This window comes from Hemicordylus capensis, chromosome 3 (assembly GCF_027244095.1).
Source record: "Hemicordylus capensis ecotype Gifberg chromosome 3, rHemCap1.1.pri, whole genome shotgun sequence".
NCBI classification, from domain to species: domain Eukaryota; kingdom Metazoa; phylum Chordata; class Lepidosauria; order Squamata; family Cordylidae; genus Hemicordylus; species Hemicordylus capensis.
Genome location: NC_069659.1, coordinates 325,087,182 through 325,108,281, shown reverse-complemented (window position 1 = coordinate 325,108,281; position 21,100 = coordinate 325,087,182). Strand labels below are relative to the sequence as shown.

At 46.6% G+C, this 21,100-nt stretch overlaps 1 protein-coding gene across 2 annotated transcripts in view; it reads right to left on the bottom strand.

Moving 5' to 3' along the window:
• The window catches only part of LOC128348981 (vomeronasal type-2 receptor 1-like), a 36,673-nt gene extending 15,873 nt beyond the window's left edge, over positions 1-20,800 (bottom strand). Inside the window, exons 1-3 of one of the 2 annotated variants that reach the window (XM_053304797.1) lie at positions 20,604-20,800; positions 11,110-11,401; positions 6,292-7,167 (exon numbers count right to left, since the gene is read on the bottom strand). In XM_053304797.1, coding sequence (XP_053160772.1) covers positions 6,292-7,167; positions 11,110-11,401; positions 20,604-20,683 — 1,248 coding nt within the window. In that variant the 5' untranslated portion in view covers positions 20,684-20,800. Of the gene's footprint in view, positions 1-673; positions 1,440-6,291; positions 7,168-11,109; positions 11,402-20,603 lie in introns of those variants that run through there. The other variant, XM_053304798.1, reaches the window with a different exon arrangement.
• Positions 20,801-21,100: the final 300 nt, after the last annotated feature.

Sequence of the window (21,100 nt, the reverse complement as noted above, 5' to 3'; positions counted from 1 at the left end):
TTCTCCCTCTCTCTCCTTCCTTCCTTTCCCCTCTTCTGTGCGGAATGGAGCCTCCATGTCCTGGGGCATTTTGTTTGCCTCCCACGGGCGTGCATGGAGGGGCTCCAGGAGAGGAAGGCCCAGTGAGGGAAGAGAGAGCATTGGTGGCAACCGCAAATAATGGCTAGCTGGTAGCCTGAATGTGTGGATGTGTGTGTCTGTGTCTCAGAGAGATGGAGAACATGCATTGCACACACACCCTCCTCAGCAGCACCCCCATTGTCCTTAACTCCCTGTGGCTAGCAGCTTGGCCGTTATGTCCCTATCAAGAGGCATGGGAGAGAGAGACACACACAAACACACCCTTTCCAGGGCTGCCCTGACATATCTTCTGGGCTGGCCATGCTTGGTGCAGCAGGGGTGGGTGGGCATGCAAGGCAAACGGTGGGGTGGTGGGAGAGAGGAGGGTGGGGAGGAAGGAGTGCAGCAGGGCAGGAGCAGCAACCAGAGAGAGCTCGACCCAGCCAGGGCAGGTGTGCCAGAGAGGCCTGAGCGGCGCCTTGCCCTCGTGTGCCAAGGCGGGATGGGCGGGGGGAGCAGCAGCAGCCACAGAAGCCACAGCCGCGGACCTGGGGCCACGTGGGCTCCTGGTCGGGCAGGGCCTGGCCCTTCGGCCATCGCACGTACTACTCACCGACCCCGCCAGCAGGCCAGCTCCTCTCTCTCTCTTGCGCGCGCGAGTGGGGGGCGGCGGCAGCATCTGAGGCGAGGATGCCTCGCTCTCGCCTGCTTGACAGCTCGATCCGGCGCTGGCGGAGCAGGCAGCAGCCCGCCCAAGCAGCTCCTGAGCCAGCCCCTCCATGTGCGTGTGTGGCGGCGAAAGGTGACACCGAGCAGGGCAGGGGCCACTCCCCTCTTCCTCAGGGAATCCCCCCATCCTCTCAGGCACACTCGGGGCTCGGCTCCCTCTCCTTCCCCCTCTGGCGCGCACTCCCCCCTCCTCCTCCACCACCCGGCATTCTTTCACCCCCTCGCCTTCCTTTCCTGCCCACCCGGCGGGCTCCCTCCTCCGTCTTTCCCTCCCTCCCTGCCTGCCCTTCCTCCGGAGTCTGGGCGCTGCTGCTGCCGCTGCTGCCGCCTGAGGGGAGCCGATGGAGAAGGGAGGAGGGAGCACACGCTGCCCAGCGGGTGGCGGCTGAGGAGGGCAAGGTGGGACAACGGAGGCAGGCAGAGAGGGCTGGGCCAAGTACCGGCAGGCGCCGTCCGCCATGTTGGCCGGGTGGAGGAGCCGGCCGCCATGTTGGCCGCTTCTCCTCGGTCTGCCGCTGCTCCTCCCCACACCCGGCGTCGGTGGTGGCCGCTTCTTCTCGGCCCGCCGCTTCTCCTCCACCCGGCCAACATGGTGGCCGGCACCTGCGTCCGTGTTCTGCATGCGCAGAACACCCAAAAAAGACACGGACGCAGACACCAAGCATCTTATTATATAGGATGAATGAATAAAAAAATATTATATTGTTTGTTCCAGAAGTTTTTATGATTTTCTGCCATGAAACAAGCCACCTGTAGGACTTTTTAGATAGGTTTTCTTTAAGCCAGCAAATTTTCCAAGCTGTTTTAAATTAAATATTCAGAGACTTATCAGTCTCTCCCCCCCCCCCATATCAAAGCCCTATGGCAAGCAGATCCCTATATATGGGCGGGGGGGGGGTGACCACAAAAAGGAGTTCACATTCTACCTGGCAAATGCTCGGCTGGGCAGAGGGTCTGCTGCAGAGAGCTGTGGGGGCCACTCTGCCTGCCTGCCTGCCTGCCTCCTTCCTTGCTTGCTTGGGGCCTCCCTACAAGCCTACTCCAGTTCAGGCTTCACTGAGGCCTACATGGAGGCATCCCTGGAAGCCCCGCCCACCCGCCAATCAGCTGATTGGCAGGGAGAAAAGAAGCTCTTTGCAGGCAGCTTGTCTGCTGCCTGGATTGCCGGCCAGGAGAAAAAGCAGGAGAGAGGGCAAACAGGGCAAGTGGCTGAGGGGACTTGGGGCTGGGCAGGGGCAATGGGGAGTCATGTGAGGTATCTCTGGGGGGCCCCCAAGGCAGTGGGGGCCCCAGGCAACTGCATCCCCTTACCTAATAGTAGTTATGCCCCTGCTTTCAGGCAGGAAGCCCTGCCTGAAATGACTCCGAAGAGCTTGCTCAGGCCCTTCGGAGCTTGAGGCCACTCCCCTTTACATGTGATGTCAAAGGGGTGTGGCCTCAAGCTCCGAAGAGCCTAAGCAAGCATGCATTTCAGGCAGGCTTGCTGCCTGAAAGCATCTTTAAGCTTGAATTGTAGCCATGGGAAACCCTCTTGCATCTTTAAGCACGTCTTGCCTTTTTTCCTGCCAGAGAGAATTGTTGTTTACACATGCTATTTGCCTTGCAAAGTAAGTGGGTGTGTGTATGTGTGGGAAGGAAGGAAAAGTTACTGTTTTGTTGTTTTGTTTTTTTAAAATAAAGGGAGCCTTGCAAACATGTATCAAGTCTGCTACTCCACAATATTGTACTTAGATCATGGACCTGGAGCACTTTGTGTACTTCAGATGAGCAATATAATAAATGCTAGTATCCATAGCTAGTAATGGAGTAGAGGCCTGGAGTAAGGTCATTATAATTAGTGAGTACAAATCACAATGCACTTACTTGTCTTTATTGCCTCCCTAGCTGTGCACTGCTAATGCCACCTCTCTTTCTTCCTTTGATTGTATTATATCTCTATGTAAATCACTTTGGGAACTTTTGTTGAAAAGTGGTATATAAATAGTAGTAGTAGTAGATGGGCAAGCTAGCTAGTAGTAGTAAATAGTAGTAAATAGTAGTAAATAGCAGATGGGCAAGCTAGCATTTGCCCATCCAAATGAAAACCAAGATGGACCCTGCTTAACAAAAGGTCACTACCACAAGTAGTGCTCACTATGACTACCATGCTCCCTACCACAAGACCAGCTCTCCTTTCCAGAACGACCTCGTCCCATATGAACCTGAGAACACCAGCGTGTTTTTCACACAGGGTTTTTAGCTCGCATCTCCTCCAGAATGGAGGGGGTGTGTTCACATCTTAGCTAGATTTACCTCAAAGTCCCTGCAAGCTCTCAGGGAGCATTACCCCTGCTAACTGGGCAAAGAGGCACCTTTTACCATGGTGATTCTCTTTATTTAGCAGCGGGAGAGTAACTGGCCCTATCCACCCCCAGCACAGTACTTCCAGTGACTGTTGCTGGTGTGTGTCTTATGTTTCTTTTTTAGAATGTGAGACCTTTGGGGACAGGGAGCCATCTTATTTGTTATTTCTCTTTGTAAACCGCCCTGAGCCATTTTTGGAAGGGCGGTATAGAAATTGAATTATTATTATTATTATTATTATTATTATTATTATTATTATTCCACAAATGATTCAGGTTTTTCATTGTGTGTTAGAGGGGCAATTCTCACGATCAACAAAAATCAGCCGATTTTTGTTGACCGTAAGAACCACTGGGCTCGCAGCCGAGCCCAGTGGTTCTCGAGCGGGTAACCCGCTCGAGAACCCCTGCTAAAAAGCAGGTTTGCAGAGTGAGCGCTCCAGCAAACCTGCTTTTTAGGATCATGAGTAGCCACGGCGTGCCTTCGCGCCGCGTCTACTCACGAGTAGACCCCAGGCCGGGAGGCGAAAAGCTGCCTCCTGGCTCGGGGGGTCTCCCCAGTATGCCCTGCGCACTCGCGCATGGCATACTGGGGCTTGCGGGGGCCACGCGGCCCCCACTCCCCCCACCAGCTCCGTCACGGAGCTGGCCATCATGTGGGCGGCTGATCCGGCTGCCCAGGGCTCCCTGCCTGCTCGTGAGCGGGGAGAGCAGGCTTAGCCCGCTCTTCCCGCTCACTGCCCCATACTGGGTCTCACTGATCGTGAGACCTGGTCCAGAGTGTAGCCCAATAGGTATCCATGGTAAAAAAAAAATCCACTTTCTGCATTGGGTTTTTTGGGCAACTTCAAACTTGTAGTAAAGTCTGTTGTATGAAACCCCCCTGGCACCATTACTGCTCTCCTTTCATGGACAGTGAAAACTGTTTTGTTCCAGCAAGCGCTTATTTAAATAACTGCTTTTTAAACAGGGTGCTTAAGCTGCTGCTATTTTTAACTTTATTATTTTTTAGCCTACTTTCCAGTAGGCTTATGAGATCACTCGACAGGGATAACTCAGTGATTTAGTTTGTAATGATGACATCCACCCCAATTCAAGATGATGGACACATGAACATTTGAGGTGCAAGAGATCTAACTTGTGGACCTCGATTTGCACCAAATTTAGTCCAGATGTAGAGACAGTGAAAGGAAAGCGAAATATGAGCTTGACTTGTATTTTTGAGCTGATAGTATGGTAAAATTATCTGAAAGATGGGTTTCAGATGTTTGGACAGGGGCGCAATTTCAGTGCTTGCCCCAGGTGCTATTTTCCCTAGATACGCCTCTGCTCAGGAATCTTTACAAAAGGATAGCTGGTCATAGCAGGTGGGGACAGAGATTGAGAGATAATAGGCTTGTTCACACATTTGTTTTAATCTAGGTTTACCATCATTGTGGGTTACCATCACTGAAGCGAGTGAGGCTATTCACACAAACAACCCTACCAAGGCCTGGGCAGCCCTACCTGGATAGGGCTGCTCGTGTGAAGCACTGAGGCTGAACAAGGATCGAGGCTGATCCCTGGGTAGCCTGGAGGTTTTTACTCAGGATTTTACCTGAGTAAAAGGGTGTGGTTGTACTGTTTTACCCAGTACAGGCAGGCAGCCCAAGCAGACACAGAGCTGGGTGCCTAGAGCACCCAGCTTGAGGGGAAATCCCTCATCGTACAGTGCATTAAGGGATATCTGGAGGCCAGGCTTCATTTTCCCAGCCTCCAGAGATCTGCGCTGCTCAGAGCAGCATGGATCGTGTGGGCATGTGAGCCATGTGCCACACAGCAGATCGGTAATCATCTGGGGGGGGAGGTAGGTTCAACCCTGCCTTTCCCCTCTCCACCCTCCCCACTCCAGAAACGGTTGTGTAAATGACCTTAGTGTGTGAACCCATGCCAAGGTGATTTATGGCCCAAGATTCCCACCTTGGCATGGGTTCACACAACCACTCTAATGCTGGTAACCCATATTAAACCTAGATTCAAACAAGTCTTTAAACAAGCCTAATGACTTGCCTAAAGCCATGTAGTAGCTGATAGCACAGGCAAGATTGTTAGAGAGTTCCTGATTCCTAGCTAACCTGCTAAGCTAGACTAGGGCCTGACTCACTGTGCTACAATCCACCATTCCATCTGTTTCAGATAGGTCTCTTATCTGAGATCTAGGTCTGATTCACACAACCATTCAAATCTAGATTTGATGTGGGTTAACAACATCAGAGTGATTATGTGAACCCTGATAATTTATTTGTTTAAAATATTTCTATACCACCCAAAACTTACATCTCTAGCCGGTTTACAATTAAAATCATTTAAAACATTAAATCAATTAACAATTAAAATCATTTAAAACTTAAAAAAAATTAAAACCCAGTATTAAAAAATTTTAAACTATAAATCTAATTAAAAGCCTGGGTGAATAAATGTGTCTTCAGTGCCTTTTTAAAAGTTGCCAGAGATGGGGAGGCTCTTATTTCAACAGGGAGCATTTTCCAAAGTCCAGGGTCTACAACGGAGAAGGCCCGTTCCCAAATAGCCACCAGACGAGTTGGCAGCAACTGCAGACGGACCTCTTCAGATTATCTTAACAGGCGGTTTGGCTTATGGCAAAGAAGACGTTCTCTTAAATACTTAGGGCCTAAGCTGTTTAGGGCTTTATAGGTAATAATCAGCACCTTGTATTTTGCCCGGAAACATATCAGCAGCCAGTGTAGCTCTTTCAACACAGGTCTCTCCTAGATGACCCAGAGAGCAACCTGGCTGCCACATTCTGGACCAACTGCAGTACAATGGCAGCCCCACATAGAGTGCATTACAGTGATACAACCTAGAGGTTACCAGCATATGTACTGACATATTGAGGTCATTCATCTCAAGAAATGGATGCAGCTGGCGTATCTGCTGAAGCCGATAAAAAGCACCTCTGGCTTAAACCTGATGGGGTGATGAGCTGTAGCACAGTGAGTCTGGGGAACGAGGGCATTTGCCTACTGCAACTCTTTAATGGCACTTTCCCTTCCTTCTGGTTTTGAAGTTTGTGCCTCATTGTCCATCCATATGAAAAATATGCTGTCACTTCTATACACGCAGTCAAAATATATGTAATCACTCCTAAATTGGTACATACCTGCCAGGGTTCAAACTCATCTATTTGGGCACAATAGGACCCAGGAACAAATGGTCCGCTGCCTTCTTCACAGAGGCGTAATTGGTCAAGACCATAAGCAACAGCAAATACAGCCTTGTAAACATTATATGTTATTCTAAGTTCCGAAACATCCAGGTAGGTGTTATCAAGATCTTCAAGTTTCTCCTCTCCAGTGCAGAAGTTTTCAGAAGCGAAATCAACAATGTTCTCGTGGCCTGTGACATTTTTTCTGTTGTCTGTATTGTAAGGTATGCTGGCATTAGGCCAAGTACAGTTGAAGGCACTTTGCCAAAATTCAATGGCCAGGTCATCCTCAGGATCTTTACCTGGATGGATGTCTAGGAGAAATTCTTTGAGGCCTGGGATTTCCCCTCTTTTCACTCCAAAACCAATGGCCCCGCCAAGGAGTGGAAAATATTCAGGCTTTGCCATTAAAGCTGATGTGACCCATGCCTCACTTGCTATCCAGGTTTTCCCAGTGATGTTGCTAATTATAAGCTCTTCCACTAAAGGGTGGAAGTCGATATCAGCCGAATAGACCACAATGACTGTGGCATTGGTCTGTTTGACAATCATAACTACTTTCTGTATTTTTTCGCGGTTATATATTTTTGGAATTGTTTCTGAGAAAGCAATGCAGGTTGGGTTGTGTTTCTCAACCCTCTCTTTAAAGGCTTTTACGCCATATTTGCCATAATCATCATCTGCAGCTATGGTTCCAACCCATCTCCAACCAAAATGGTGAACCAAGCGTGCCATCCCCCAAGACTGTGCAGCATCACTTGGGATGGTGCGAAGATAGGTAGGGAACTGATATTTGTCAGAGAGAAGCGAGGAAGAGGAGGCATAGCCAACCTAAAATCAAGAAAGAAGATATCAGTACAGAATTGAAGACAATATTTCCACCAGCCCATGTGCTCTTTGTTTGTTTCTGCCAGTTGTCTGCCACAGTTGGACATCACTCTTGGCAGAGAGAGGCAATGGAGACAGTGTGCATGCCTTGTGGTAGCAGCATGAATTGTCCCCTTTGCTAAGTAGGGTCCACCCTGGTTTACATTTGAATGGGAGACTACTTATGAAAGCATTGTAAGATATATCTCTCAAAGGAGGGGGCTGCTCTGGGAAGTGCACTTGCATGTTTGCTTGCAGGAGGTCCCATGTTCCCTTCCTGGCGTCTCCAAGACTTGGCAGAGAGAGACTCCTTTCTGCAAGCCTGGGATTGTTTTAATGAAAAGCAGTATATACATTTAACAATGAATGAATGAATGAATGATCAAACAAACAAACCTTGGAGAAGTCACTGCCAGTCTCTGTAGACAATACTGAGTTAGTTGGACCAATGGTGTGGCTCAGTATAAAGCAGTTTCCTGTGTTCCTAAGGTGAGGTGGCTAGGAGCCAGGAGCTGTGGGCCCAGCAGGAGGCAGGTGTGGGGGAGAACTAAGATAAGGCCTGGGACAGGATGGCTCTGGAGCGACTGAGTGCTAGGGCATAATATCAAGGGAGCCAAGGGGGGCAAAGTGGCAAAAAACAATGGGGAGATGGGAAATAACCCCCACATCAGGACAGGAGGGACTGTGCATTTGGTGTGGGAAGGGGTGTGGAGAGGAAAGGAGGACTTATTTTGTCAGGCTCTGCCAGGATGCCATCTAGGAATCTACACTGTGCTGAGACTCCAGTCTGCAACGTATCTATTATTATATATGTATTTATTACATTTCTAGACCACCCCATCCAAAGGGTCTGGGCAGGGCACAAGAAGTTTAAAAAGACATACAAACAAACACCATTTAAAACACACTGCTGAAAACAATTTTAAAACCATTCAAAACCATTAAGAACCAATTAAAATACTTTAAAACAATTTTCAAGCCTTGGAAGGCCAGGCCAAACAAGTTTTTAGGGCTCTCTTAAAGGCCCACAGCGAGCCTAAACTGGGGATATCTGCTGCAGAGTAAAGGCAAGAAGGTCATTCTTGTTCCCAGACTCCAGCATGACACCCTCCCCAAGCAGCCCACATGCTTTCTTAGCCCTGGCCTTAGCTGCAAATGCTTCTGTCAACCCTGGGACATAACCAGAATCCAGCCATGGCTTTGATTCTCAGCTTGCTGATTTCCCTTTAGTCTCCCTGTCTGTGTGCTTGCTTCGCTTCCCTTCCAGCTTTCTCATCCAGCTGCCTGCCAATCTACCTCGGCTCCCCAGAGCCACGTTTCCAGTTTCTGTTGGCCAGAATCCTTGCTTCAGATACCAGCCTGTGATTGGCTGTGCCTCCAGTGCTTTGCTGATTGGGTCCCACTTTCCAAGGTGTGCTTCAGCCCTCTGGTGGGATCTGCACCAGTATTCCATCCCAATTCTGACTCCAGTCTTCTCAGATTTCATACTTTAGGCCCTGTCCGGTTTCTCCATAGTAATTCAAAATAACAAGCCCTATCTATTATTGCTTCTCTTTGGTACAGTATATATAATTTTGCAGCAGTTTGAAGTATTTCAGTGTCAACCAAAACCTCCCAGAGCATCTGTAGAGTATCTCTACACTGCAAATGTATCTCAGTTTAATTCTCCTGGCTTCTCCCAAAGCATCCTGTGAATTTCAATTTGATGGTGCTAATGAGAATTCTCTATCGCAGAACCCCTATAGCCTACAGCAAAAGAGGGAAGGGTGGAAAGAGAGGGAGAGAAGGAGGGAGAGATAAACCCAGATGTTCTTGGGGAGGTGAGGAGGGATTTCTGGACTAGTTCAGAAAATACCACCCAACCATCTTGCTGAATCATACTTTGCTCCCCACTCTATATTTATATGGGGGACAGAACTACTGAACTGCCCCTCACCATGTGATTTAAATTGTACTCGGTTTGGATATTCTGTCTCCAAGGGATTATGCAACAGCAGAACACATGGGAGGAATGGGACCTGTGGGATATGCGCCGCACATACATTCCTTATCTCGTGTATCATATTTCAAACTCAGATATAGTTATAGATATAGATTATATAGATATGCAAGCAGTATCATCTGAACTAGCCCACTATTACATTTGTTAAAGCCCTAATACTGTAGGGTTTGACTTAGCAAGTCCAGGTGTTTCCCAATGGAGAAATATTCCATTTGAAAATAGAAGTTGTTTTCGCTGATCCTCACCCAATGCAGATGACATACTTCATCTTTTGTACTTTTTTTTAAAAAAAGGTAAGGTAATTTCAGAAGTGGTAATTTTCATCCTGGAGTGGCGCAAATGACCATCAGAGTTCACAGATGGTGGGGTGAAAGTTTACAGATGGTGCAGGAAGTATGTCATCAGGACTGGGCAGATTATTACTGCTGAGTAATAATGTTAGTGGGGCAGTGACAATGTGTGTGGCTCCCTTAGACTATGATATACTCTCAGATTTGCAGTACAGATATACAAAGCTGATGGAACTTGGCTTTTTGTATGTGACAAGGGGCCAGAAGCTGAGGGGGTAGCAGGAGGGGGGGGGGGGAAAGAAAAATCACATTGGGTGGGTTCAGACATCACATGGAGCCATGGTTGATTTTAACTAGGGTTTAACAAACCTGGACTGTGCCACAGACAATCATGAAATCGTGGTTTGCTTTGTCTTATCATGGTTTGTTTGGGCTTCATCCCTTCTCCTTACTACCCAAAATCCATGCTTGTCTCTTTCTATTAAAAGCCCTGAGAGGGTTAAGCTAGGGTTAGGGTTTTTTAACAAACCAAAGCCTGGGTTCAGATCATGGTTTGGCTGCCTGAAATAAACCATGGTTTGTTGACTGGCCCAGGTCCACACATACAAATTAACCACCGTTAGATGAAATAATCCATGGTTCTGCACGATGCCTAAAACTCTATTTTGTTCCAGGCTGAGTCAGGCAAGGATCCAGGAAGCAACAGAACTAGGACAACTCTGAGGTCAAGATTCAGGACCTCAACCAGCACTGAGCAGGGAAACAAGAGCTGGGTACTGCAACACTTGCAGTAAATGGCGAATTTTTATATCTGCTGCACGGGCAGATTGAATTGTGTGTGCGTGCACACTCCTTCACTAGGAAAGGCTCTGTTTTTAAAGGGCGTTGCCCGGTTTCATAAGTGCACTCCAGAGAAAAGGGGGAGGCCTCTACTAAGACTGGTAGGTCCTATGGAGATTCCCCTGAGTTGGAAAATGAAGGCATGGGTCATGATGGGGGTGCTGATTCAGATTCCCTTGATTCTCCTGGTGTGGGGGTCATAGTAGCACAGGGTTACCTAGGGTCTGGATTATTCCCAGATTTTGTTGACTACAACTCCCACAATCCCCAAGCAAAGGCCTTTGCAGCTGGGGATGCTAGGAGTTGTAGTCAACAACATCTGGGAATCCCTGTCAGAAGGAACACTGGTCTGGATCATAAGTTCAAGCTACCCTGTCTCATCCCCTGAACCTTCTGCATCATTTCCCAATTTTGGAGGGGTGGTTCCTGAATCTGGAATTATGACAACCCACCCATTGTCTCAACTCAAGTCATAGGTCCAGAACTAACCAACCCACTTGCCCCCGAGTGGATACCCAGCCATATGTTATTAAAGGAGTATGCCATAGAACTCTAATGGAAGACCACATGAAGAGCAAAGGCAGGCAGGGCCCTGCAGCAGTCCTTTCAAACCCACCACAAAGAGAGGGAGCATAGCTAATAGTTGGAGAGTAAAGATTCCTGTCCTGGTTCTACTGCTCATGTTTTCTGCATGTATCCCTAACAAGTAATATGGACCCTTCTGGCATATTGCATGTGCTCCTTAAATCTAAAATGTTATGGGATTTATAATACCTGAGGAAAATAGTAAAGACCAAGGATTCTCGAGGAAGCAATGGAGAGGGTCGATCCACCAGCTCCGACAATAGCTGCCAAAGGAGCACCACTACTGCATCGAAAGACAGGAGTTGTTTCATTCTGACCAGTAAGGAATGCCAAAGAATTCTCAACTGTTTTGGACATTGTAAAACACGTGTCATAGATTTGGTAGCCCAGCGTTATGTTTGGTAGGATATCATCTCTTTTGTTAACATCATGTATGGCGTGTATCATGGCTTTGACCCAGCGGTAACCCCGAAAATTAAACCTGCAGAGAAAAAGGAATTGGGATGCATGGTTACTTATTTAAGAAAAGGCTAAAAGAAGAGTGGCATTCTACATATTCATCAGTGTTCATTCATACAGGTGAATGGCTGATGTACCATGCAATGCTCTGTCTGGCAGTTACGCAAGAGCTTTCTGACTTGTGCAAGATGCTATAATTTCATATATAGGCAATAGAGGGACATTGGAAATAATGCTCCTCTATTGCACAACTGCAGATGTGCAATTTTAGTGTTTTGCGCAGGTGTGAAATTGCAGAACTGTGAAAATGCTCACTTTAGGCTAACAGAATAATGCATGGTATCTCAGCCAGTGCATATATAGGAGAACCTTTCTCCATCATCTGAACATATTAATGACCCATGAAACTTGGCTTCGTCATAAATTGGTTAGGATTACATAAAGCATATAGCTAGGAATGTTCACATTCTGAACCAAAAATAATAATCCAAATTTGCATCAGGTAAAATTCAAAGTCTATTCTCAAAGCATGATCCAATTCCCATAGTGTGATCCAATTCATCTTATATGTGAGTGGAACATTGCCAAGAAGGTCCAACACAGATGCATTAGACTTCAGAAGAGGAAACTTCTCAAAAATGAGGGGACTGGTAAAAAGGATGCTGAAAGGGAAAGTCAGGAAGGTCAGATCACTCATTCTACAAAGCATGGAACCTATTTAAAATCACAATAACAGAAGCTCAGTTGGAATGTATACCAAGAAGGAGGAAAGATACCACAACATTAAGGAGGCCGCCAGCATGGCAACAAGTAGAATCAAGAACGCTATAAAAGGGAAGAAGACGTCCTTCAGAAAATTGAAGTCCTGCCCAAATGAAGAGCCAGCGTGGTGTAGTGGTTAGAGTGCTGGACTAGGACCGGGGAGATCTGAGTTCAAATCCCCATTCAGCCATGATACTAGCTGGGTGACTCTGGGCCAGTCACCTCTCTCTCAGCCTAACCTACTTCACAGGGTTGTTGTGAGAAGAAACTCAAGTATGTAGTACACGGCTCTGGGCTCCTTGGAAGAAGAGTGGGATATAAATGTAATAAATAAATAAATAAATAAGAGAATAAAATAAACTCTGGCAAAAGAAATGCAAGGAGACAATAAGAGAAACAAAAAGAGAGTTTGATGAGCATATAGCTAGAAGTGTCAAGGGGAATAACAAAAACCTCTTTAAACATGTCAGGAGTATCTCCCTGACAGGGAGGTGGCTGGAGTCTTAGATGATGAGGGTGTGAAAGGGATTATTAAGGAGGATAAGGAGATTGCAGAGAAGATGAATGAGTTCTTTGTATCTGTCTTCATGGAGGAAGATACTGACCATATACCCTCTCTGGAACTGGGCTTCTCAGGCTTGGAGGCTGAAGAACTAGGCCAGTTTAAGGTGATGTTCTAAACTGTCTTTAAAAACTAAAAATTAACAAATCTCCAGGCAAGATGGCATCCACCCAAGAGTTCTGAAGGAACTCACATGTGAAATTGCTGATTTCCTAGCAAAAAATATGTCACTTGTCCCTACAATCAGGCTTTGTACCAGAGGATTGGAAAAAAGCTAATGTAACTCTAATTTTCAAAAAGGGATCCAGCGAGGATCTGGGAAACTACAGGCTGGTTATCTTAACGTCTCTGCTGGGTAATTTATGGAAAGCATACTTATGGACAACATTGTTAAATATATAGAACAGTCCTTGCTGAAGGACATCCAGCATGGCTCCTGCAGGGGCAAGTCTTGCCTCATTAATCTTTTGGAGTTCTTTGAGAGTGTCAGCAGGCATGTGGATAAAGATGATCTAGTCGATAAAGTATACTTAGACTTAAAAAATTTTTTTGACAAAGTTTATATATTTATTATTATTATTATTATTATTATTAACTTTTTATATTTATTTACTTTTATATATTTATATACAGCCTTTCTGCCTTGACAAAGGCACCTAAAGCAGTTTAAAATATTAAAAGAAGCAAATAACATAATAAAATGTTATCTCCAGCTGTTGGGTTTTTGGAGAGCTGAGGACAAGAGCTCCCTGGCCTGGGTGCATCCTTTCATGCCTTCCTCTCAGGGCACACTGGTCTTTCTGTACTCCTGGGAAGGTGAGGGAGGGGCTTCCCCAACAGTCCTCACAGGCCAGAGCTGGTCTTTATGGGGCCCGATGTTATGCTCTCCCCTGGCCTGGGTGCCTCCCACCAAAGGCTCTTGAGTAAATTTAGTAGTCACGGTATAAGGGGACAAGTTCATATGTGGATTGGTAACTGGTTGAAGGACAGGCAACAGAGGGTAGGAATAAATGGACAGTTTTCACAATGGAGGGAAATAAGAAGTGGGGTCCCCCACTTTTGTAAACCGCCTTGGGATTGTTTTTAATGAAATGCGGTATATAAATTTAACAATAAATAAAAACAATAAATAAAATAAATCTGTCCTGGGACCAGTGCTATTTAACTTGTTCAGAAATGATCTAGAAGTTGAGGTAAGCAGTGAAGTGGCCAAATTTGCAGATGACACTAAACAATTTAGGGTATTGAAATCCACAACAGATTCTGAGGAGCTCCAAAAGGATCTCTCTAAACTGGGTGACAAAATGGCTAATACATTTCAATGTAAGCAAGTGCAAAGTGGTGCATATTGGCGCAAAAAACCTAACTTCATATATATACTGATGAGGTCAGTGACTGACCAGGAGAGAGATTATGTGGTCATGGTGGACAGCTCATTGAAAGTGTCAACTCAGTGCATGACAGCTGTGAAAAAAGGAAATCCCATGCTAGGAATCATTAGGAAGCGGGTCGAAAACAAAAATGCTAATATCATAATGCCCTTATACAAATCTATGGTACTGCCACATTTGGAGTATTGTGTACAGTTCTGGTCACTTTATCTTAAGAAAGACATTGCAGAACTGGAAAAGGTACAGAAGAAGGCAACCAAGATGATCAGAAGCCTGGTACATCTTCCTTATGAGGCAAGGCTACAGCATCTGGGGCTTTTTAGTTTGGAAAAGAGGTGACTATGGGGAGACATGATAGAGGTGTATAAAATTATGTGTGGAGTAGAAAGAGTGAACAGAGAGAAATTTTTCTCCCTCTCTCACAACACTAGATCCAGGGGCCATCCCTTGAAACGGAAGGCCAGGAAATTTAGGACCAACAAAAGGAAGTACTTTTTCACACAGCACATAATTAATCTATGGAATTCTCTGCCAGATGATGTGGCGATGGTCACCAGCTTGGATGGCTTTGAAAGGGGCTTAAGCAAATTCATGGAGGACAGGTCTATCAATGGCTACTAGTCTGATGGCTATAGGCCACCTCCAGCTTCAGAGTCACAACGCCTCTCAATACCAATTGCAGGGAAGCAATAGCAAGAGAGAGGGCATGCCCTCACCTCTTGCCTGTGGGATTCTCAGAAGCATCTGATGGACTACTGTGTGAAAGAGCATGCTGGGATAGATAGGCCTTGGGCCTGATCTAGCAGGGCTGTTCTTATGTTGTTGTGTAAAGCAAATTGCCCAAATCAATTGTACAAATAAATTTGTGAATGTACCTCATACATTCAGACAGATCATTGGACCAGATAGATCATTGGACCAGATAGATCATTGGTCCATCTAGTGCAGTATTATCTACACAGAATGGCAACGGCTCTCCAGCGTTTCAGTCTAAGTGTCCTCGTGCATGCATTTATGTGGATGAATGCAATGTACTGCAATGACCTTTGGTCTGAGGCTTGCCTGGATGGAGGGGATTGTTTGGAGCATGGAATGTTGAATGAGAGAGAGGGGAGAATGCTTGGAGGGTGGGATGTTTGGGAAATCCATTGGGATTTGAGGGCAGTTGTTTTGTGACTGAGTTTTGGGGCTTACGAATATAGAGAATATTTATATACCGCTTTTCAACAAAAGTTCTCAAAGTGATTTACATAGATATATATCAATAAATAAAATGGTTTCCTGTCCCCAAAGGGCTCACAATCTAAAAAAGAAGCATAAAATAGACACCAGCAACAGCCACTGGAGAGATGCTGTGCTGGGGCTGGATAGGGCCAGTTGCTTTCTCCCTGCTAAATAAAGAGAATTGCCACTTTAAAAAGGTACCTCTTTGCTCAGTTAGCAGTGGACTTGGGATGCGGATGTAGACCCTAAGGTTAGGAGTCTATTAAAAGCTATGATCATAAGATAAAATATAAACATATACCTGAATAAGTGTAATAGACACATCCAGGGACACTTTGGGCCAGATTGTGACTATGGCATGAGAGGAAAGAGTTAAACCCCCTTTCCCCACACACTGAAGCGAGTCTTGCGATCAGTGAGACTCGCCGGAAGGGGGTTGTGTGGGGATTGTGGTCTTAGCCTGCTTTCCCCGCAGATTATCGGAAGGCAGCCCTGGGCGGATGGATCGGCCGCCCACAAGACTGCTGGCTCCATCATGGGGGAGCCGTGCCCCCCCCCGCAAGTGTGTGGGGCATCCTGGAGAGACCCCTAAGCCCGGGAGGCTGCTTGCAGCCTCCCAGTCAGGGGTCTACTCATGTGTTGCTGTGTGCAGCGAAAACACACAAGCAAAAAGCTGCGGTTAACAGAGCACTTGTTCCATTAATCTCGTCTTAGGGGAGGGGTATTTTTGAGGGCTCCCTTAGCCCGCTTTTGGGCGATCGTGAGAATCATCTCACTGTGTTCATCCTCCTATATTGTGGTTGCTGTTTGATTATTTGAAGTGTTAAACTCGAAAGATAATGGGACATTTAATTCCATGTTTGACCTGCAGAGTAGAAAGTACTGGGCTAGATGGACTATTAGGATGATACAGTATAAAGCATCTTAATATGTCACTAGTCCATAATCGCAAAACTGTGACATGGGTGTGTGTGTGTGTTCATTCTGAGAGGTTTGATACTGATAGGAGAATGAGAATCTGAATGTAAACTACAAGAAATCAGCAAGGCTTTTCTTCTGTCCAGTGGCCACATCTCAGCAGCATGTGTTTTTGCCTTCCTGTAGCTGACTGTCTTTGCTTGAACTTGCTCTGAGCTTATAAATTGTGAATTTTGCCTTTGTGGATGTGTGCATTATTTTCCAGTCTTCGAGATACTATGACTTATTGAGGACTGCGAGTGAAATCACACTTTGTTCAAAGCCCTCCTGCTCAGCACTGACATAATATGAGAAAGCATAGGGGAAACGTATATTGTGTTATTTCTCGTACCTCACATTTAGAGGCTTTCAGATAAGGTTCTAATACAGAGCTGCACAACTTTGGCCCTCCAACTGGTGTTGGACTAGAGCACCTGCCATTGTCCCCTCCCATATTGCAAGGTCCACAAGGTCTGGTGGCCAACCAATGTAGTCAAGCAGCAAAATGGCATGGCAGAGCTCTGAAAACATGGCAAGTTTCAGGCAGCAAGTCGTGTAGCACCATTGCCAGAGCCACGAGACATGTTGACTCAACAGCAAGCAGAGGCAGACTAAGCCCTGAACTAGTCCTGAGTCCAGTCTGCCCCTGCTGGGCTTTGCCTCTCTGACTAGCAAACAACTTTCTTAAAGGGCCAGCCTCCTGGCTCCAAGCCTGACATTGCTCCTCTTCTCCAATTGATCCTGCTTTGTCCAGTTCTTGTGCACACACACACACACACACACACACACACACACACACACACACACACAGGCTTAGGCTCCAAAGATGTCATCTCAGGGGCCCCAGGATCCATTGGTGCCATTTTAAGGAGCCCCATTCCTGGAGCTCCCACCAGCTCCATTCTGGTGTTGGGTCATGGGCTAGGCCCAGTGTGGGTCCTACCTCCACAGGGTTAACCTTGGGGGCTCTCTCAGGCTCGAGGACATCACTGGGGCTGGGGACAGTGCTGACTTTGCCTCTTTGGGGCCATACTCTGGGGTTTACTCCAGCTCTTGGCTACTCTCAGTGCCCAGGGCAGGATCTGGTGAGCTTTTTCAGGATCCAGCACAGATTCACTTGTGAGGACCGGACTCATGACAAATCTGCCGCCACATGAATGATGTGAGTTGTAGGCCCACATCTGCAGGAGCGTTTAAGTTGTGCAGCCCTGCTTTAATAAGGTGGACCTCGGTATCCACATGGGATCCATTCTCCACTACTACCACAAATACTGAAACCCCAGGTACCGAGGCATTAAATCAGTGGGAATGGGGGGGCTTTGGTTCCAGGAAGGTGGAGAAAAGGGCAAATCAACCAAAAACACCCCCCACCAAAAGGGGGGAAGTGCCCGGTCATGCTCTTTAGTCTTCCAGCTGTCCAGGAATGCCCCAGTCCCCAATTTTTCTGTGGAAAATTGCAGAAAATTGAGCCACAAAATGGTTTCCCCCCACTTAAATTGGCAGCCAGAAATGACCTCCACGGTCATTTCTGGCCACCCCTGACCCGCAGATATGCAGAATTAACCCTTTTCTTGCCCTTTTCTAATTGCAGATGCTGAGGATGGGTGTCAATTACCCGACCACGAATATGCAAATCTGCAGGTGTCAAAGCCTCAGACAGCAAGCGTCTGCTGTACAACAAAGGCACTGCTGCAGTCCATAGCTCAGTGCTCTCCATTGCCAGGTCCAGGAGCCGGTGGTATCTCCCATTGACCCGCAGTGCAGCTCCCTAATTATTTATTACAAAATAAAATACTCTGCACAAGCCGCTTGGCACTGAGTGGAGGAGGCCATTCCCACCATGCAGTGCTGCACCAGCGGGGTTCCTTGAAGGGGAACAAAGCCCTATGTCCCAGCACTCTATAGGGAAGGCACAGGGTCCAGCTACACGCCTCTTGTTTCCTTTACCCGGCCTGGCTAGGCTTATCGGGACAGGCCTCAGAGCAGAGACAGGGAGGGGATTGAGCATCACCCTGTGCCTCCTCTGTCCCAGCCTGCTTGTTCCTTGTGTTTGCCCTTCTCTGGGGACCCCTAACACTCTCCACCAGCCTCCTTCTCATCCCTGGCTGGCTCTTTATGTGCCTCCTCACAGGCTATGCCTCACCCTCCCCCAATTATGGGGCCAATGCCCCTCTTTATTACCTGTAATTGATTACCCCTTACAGCTGTTGCCAATGCCTCTCCCCTTCTCCCTCCTCCTGCTCAGACCGCCTCCCTTTGGGAGGCTTGCTGCTGATGTTATCCTCGCACAACTCCCCTTAGTTGGCCATAGCGAGTTGTCCCATTCTTTCCCCTTCGTTCCTATCAGGGCTCTGCTTCTCCTCCACTGGAGCTGAGTCCCTACCCGCTGGCAGTCTTTCCTCTGTCTCTCTCTAGCTGCCACCCATCTCTGTTGCCTTGGAGCCTCTCACCACTCCGTCCTCAGAGGTAAGGACAGCCGGCCTCACCGGACACACAGGTGGAATGCTTTCTCAGAGTTCTAGGGAGGAAGCTGTGAAGTGATACTTTCCAGCATTCCCTGCACACCTTCAAAAACGGCACTGGGGCTCAATAGGGCTCTGTTTCTCTTAGAGCAGGGATTCTCAGCATTGGGTCCCCAGATGTTATTGAACTTCAACTCCCATAATCCCCGACCAAGGGTCACTGGGGCTGGGGATTATGGGAGCTGAAGTCCAATAACATCTGGGGACCCAGGGTTGAGAATCCCTGTCTTAGAGGACCCTCCCCAGCTCTGAGGAAAGTGCAGCACTCCAAGGTGGTCAACGCAATAGGAAATGGCTCTAATGTTGAAGGGTGGTTTTTGGTTTTTGGTTTTTGTCAAAGTGAAAAATCCACTTGAAAAATAATGGCCATCATGAGAATATACAGCATGTTGGTCTTAAGCTACATAGGAACATAGGAAGAGGCCTTATACTGAATCAGACCACTGGTCCATCTAGCTCAGTTTTGTCTACCCAGACTGGCAGCATCTTCTCCAAGGTTACAGGCAGGAATCTCTCTCGGCCCTATCTTGGAGATGCCAGCCAGGGAACTTGGAACCTTCTACATGCAAGCATGCAGATGCTCTTCTGAGAGTGGTCCCATCCCCTAAGGGGAATATCTTGCAGTGCTCATACATGTAGTCTCCCATTCAAATGCAAACCAGGGCAGACCCTGCTTAGAAAAGGTGACAATTCATGCTTGCTACCACCAGTCCAGCTCTCAGCCCTAAGGAAATATGGACCAGCTAAGGTCCCTAAAAGAAATTATCAGGATCTATTTTATCGTTATTCCATCTAACTGGGATTTAATTATAGGTTGTTGGCACACAGGGATTCTCCGGAGTGAATACTGTAGTCAGTTTGATTTGCCACAAATGTAGCTGACGCTAATAAGACTTTTCACATTTACTAATTATATTTGAAAATGCAGATCCTTTGATAAACATCTGAACTAGAAGCTAAACATTTTGAGAATACTTTACAATTTTAAATGAGTTAGTAGGAATTCACTTTGAGTATGGATCATTTTAAATATTAGCAAGTGGAAGCCACACCAAAAAAAGTCATGGCAAATCTGAAATCAAATGCCTTATATTGATGAGGAAGAGACAGAATAGGTCGCTGATGGGCAACAGGAAGGTGAAATACAGGGTTGGGAGGGTCTTGTTGAAATGGAATTCTCTCTCTCACCTTCCTCCCTACAAACTAACAGTGTTGTTGGCTCTGCCCTGCTGATTGACAGGAGGAGAAGGACCTCCTTTCAGAACCTTTATTCAAGCATTCTGTGGCTGTAAAGCATATGTGCTCTCTGGGGGTATTATTTGTCCTGGGGGAGAGATCCAGGCTTCCCCCAAAACTAATATATTTGAATATGCCTCATGCTCCTTCCCAGGGGCATAACTATAATTGGGCAAGGGGAGATAGTTGTCTGGGGGCCCACTGCCTTTGGGGGGCCCCCCAGAGGCAAGTCACATGACTGACTCCCCCAGCCGCGCACCTGCCCGGGCTTCCTTCAGTTGTATTCATCCTCCGAAATTGATGTGAGTGTTAAGACCTGGAGCTAACAGCATGTCTTTCTCTAGTACCATTAAATGACTTGCATCGTCCACAATTTACAAAACCTTTTAAAAAATAATTTAGGATGATAATCTACAATGCAGGGTGGGATGGGGAAAAGGGACCTTGGGATCACATTGGCTCCAACTACAAAGGAAGCCACATGAGAGCTGCATATCTGACTATATAATGGCCTGCCTGATTTGCGCCCCTTGGGTGAAAAAAGATCACAGATATTGAGCAGATGCCTACTTTTCATATATTACTTCCTCCACACATGGACAGGCATGTACAATGGTCAGAAGAAGACGAGTTAAAGTTCCTCTCTCCATTTGTGCTGCAGTTCTGATCTGGAACTGGGACAGGGTACAAATGCTATTTTGGTTTCTGGATCAAACCGCGGAAGGCTGAAACAGTGCATCTAAAGTCATGTGTCCCCTGGCCCTCACAAATCCTCTCTGCCAGGCCAGCCAACACAAACTGGGAACAAAAATCCATGAGCTCAGTGCTTTGAAATCAGCGCAAACAGATTGTTTGTTTCTTTGTTTGGAAATAGCACATCTAAGAATATTCTCATACACAATTTTCCAATTTCTATTCATAGTGAATACTGTAATAATAATAATAATAATTATTATTATTATTATTATCATCATCATCATCATCATCATTATTATTATTATTATTTTAAAAAACCATGTTTGAGACAGTTTGGCCACTAGAAAAGAGTGCGATGAATTCAAACATAT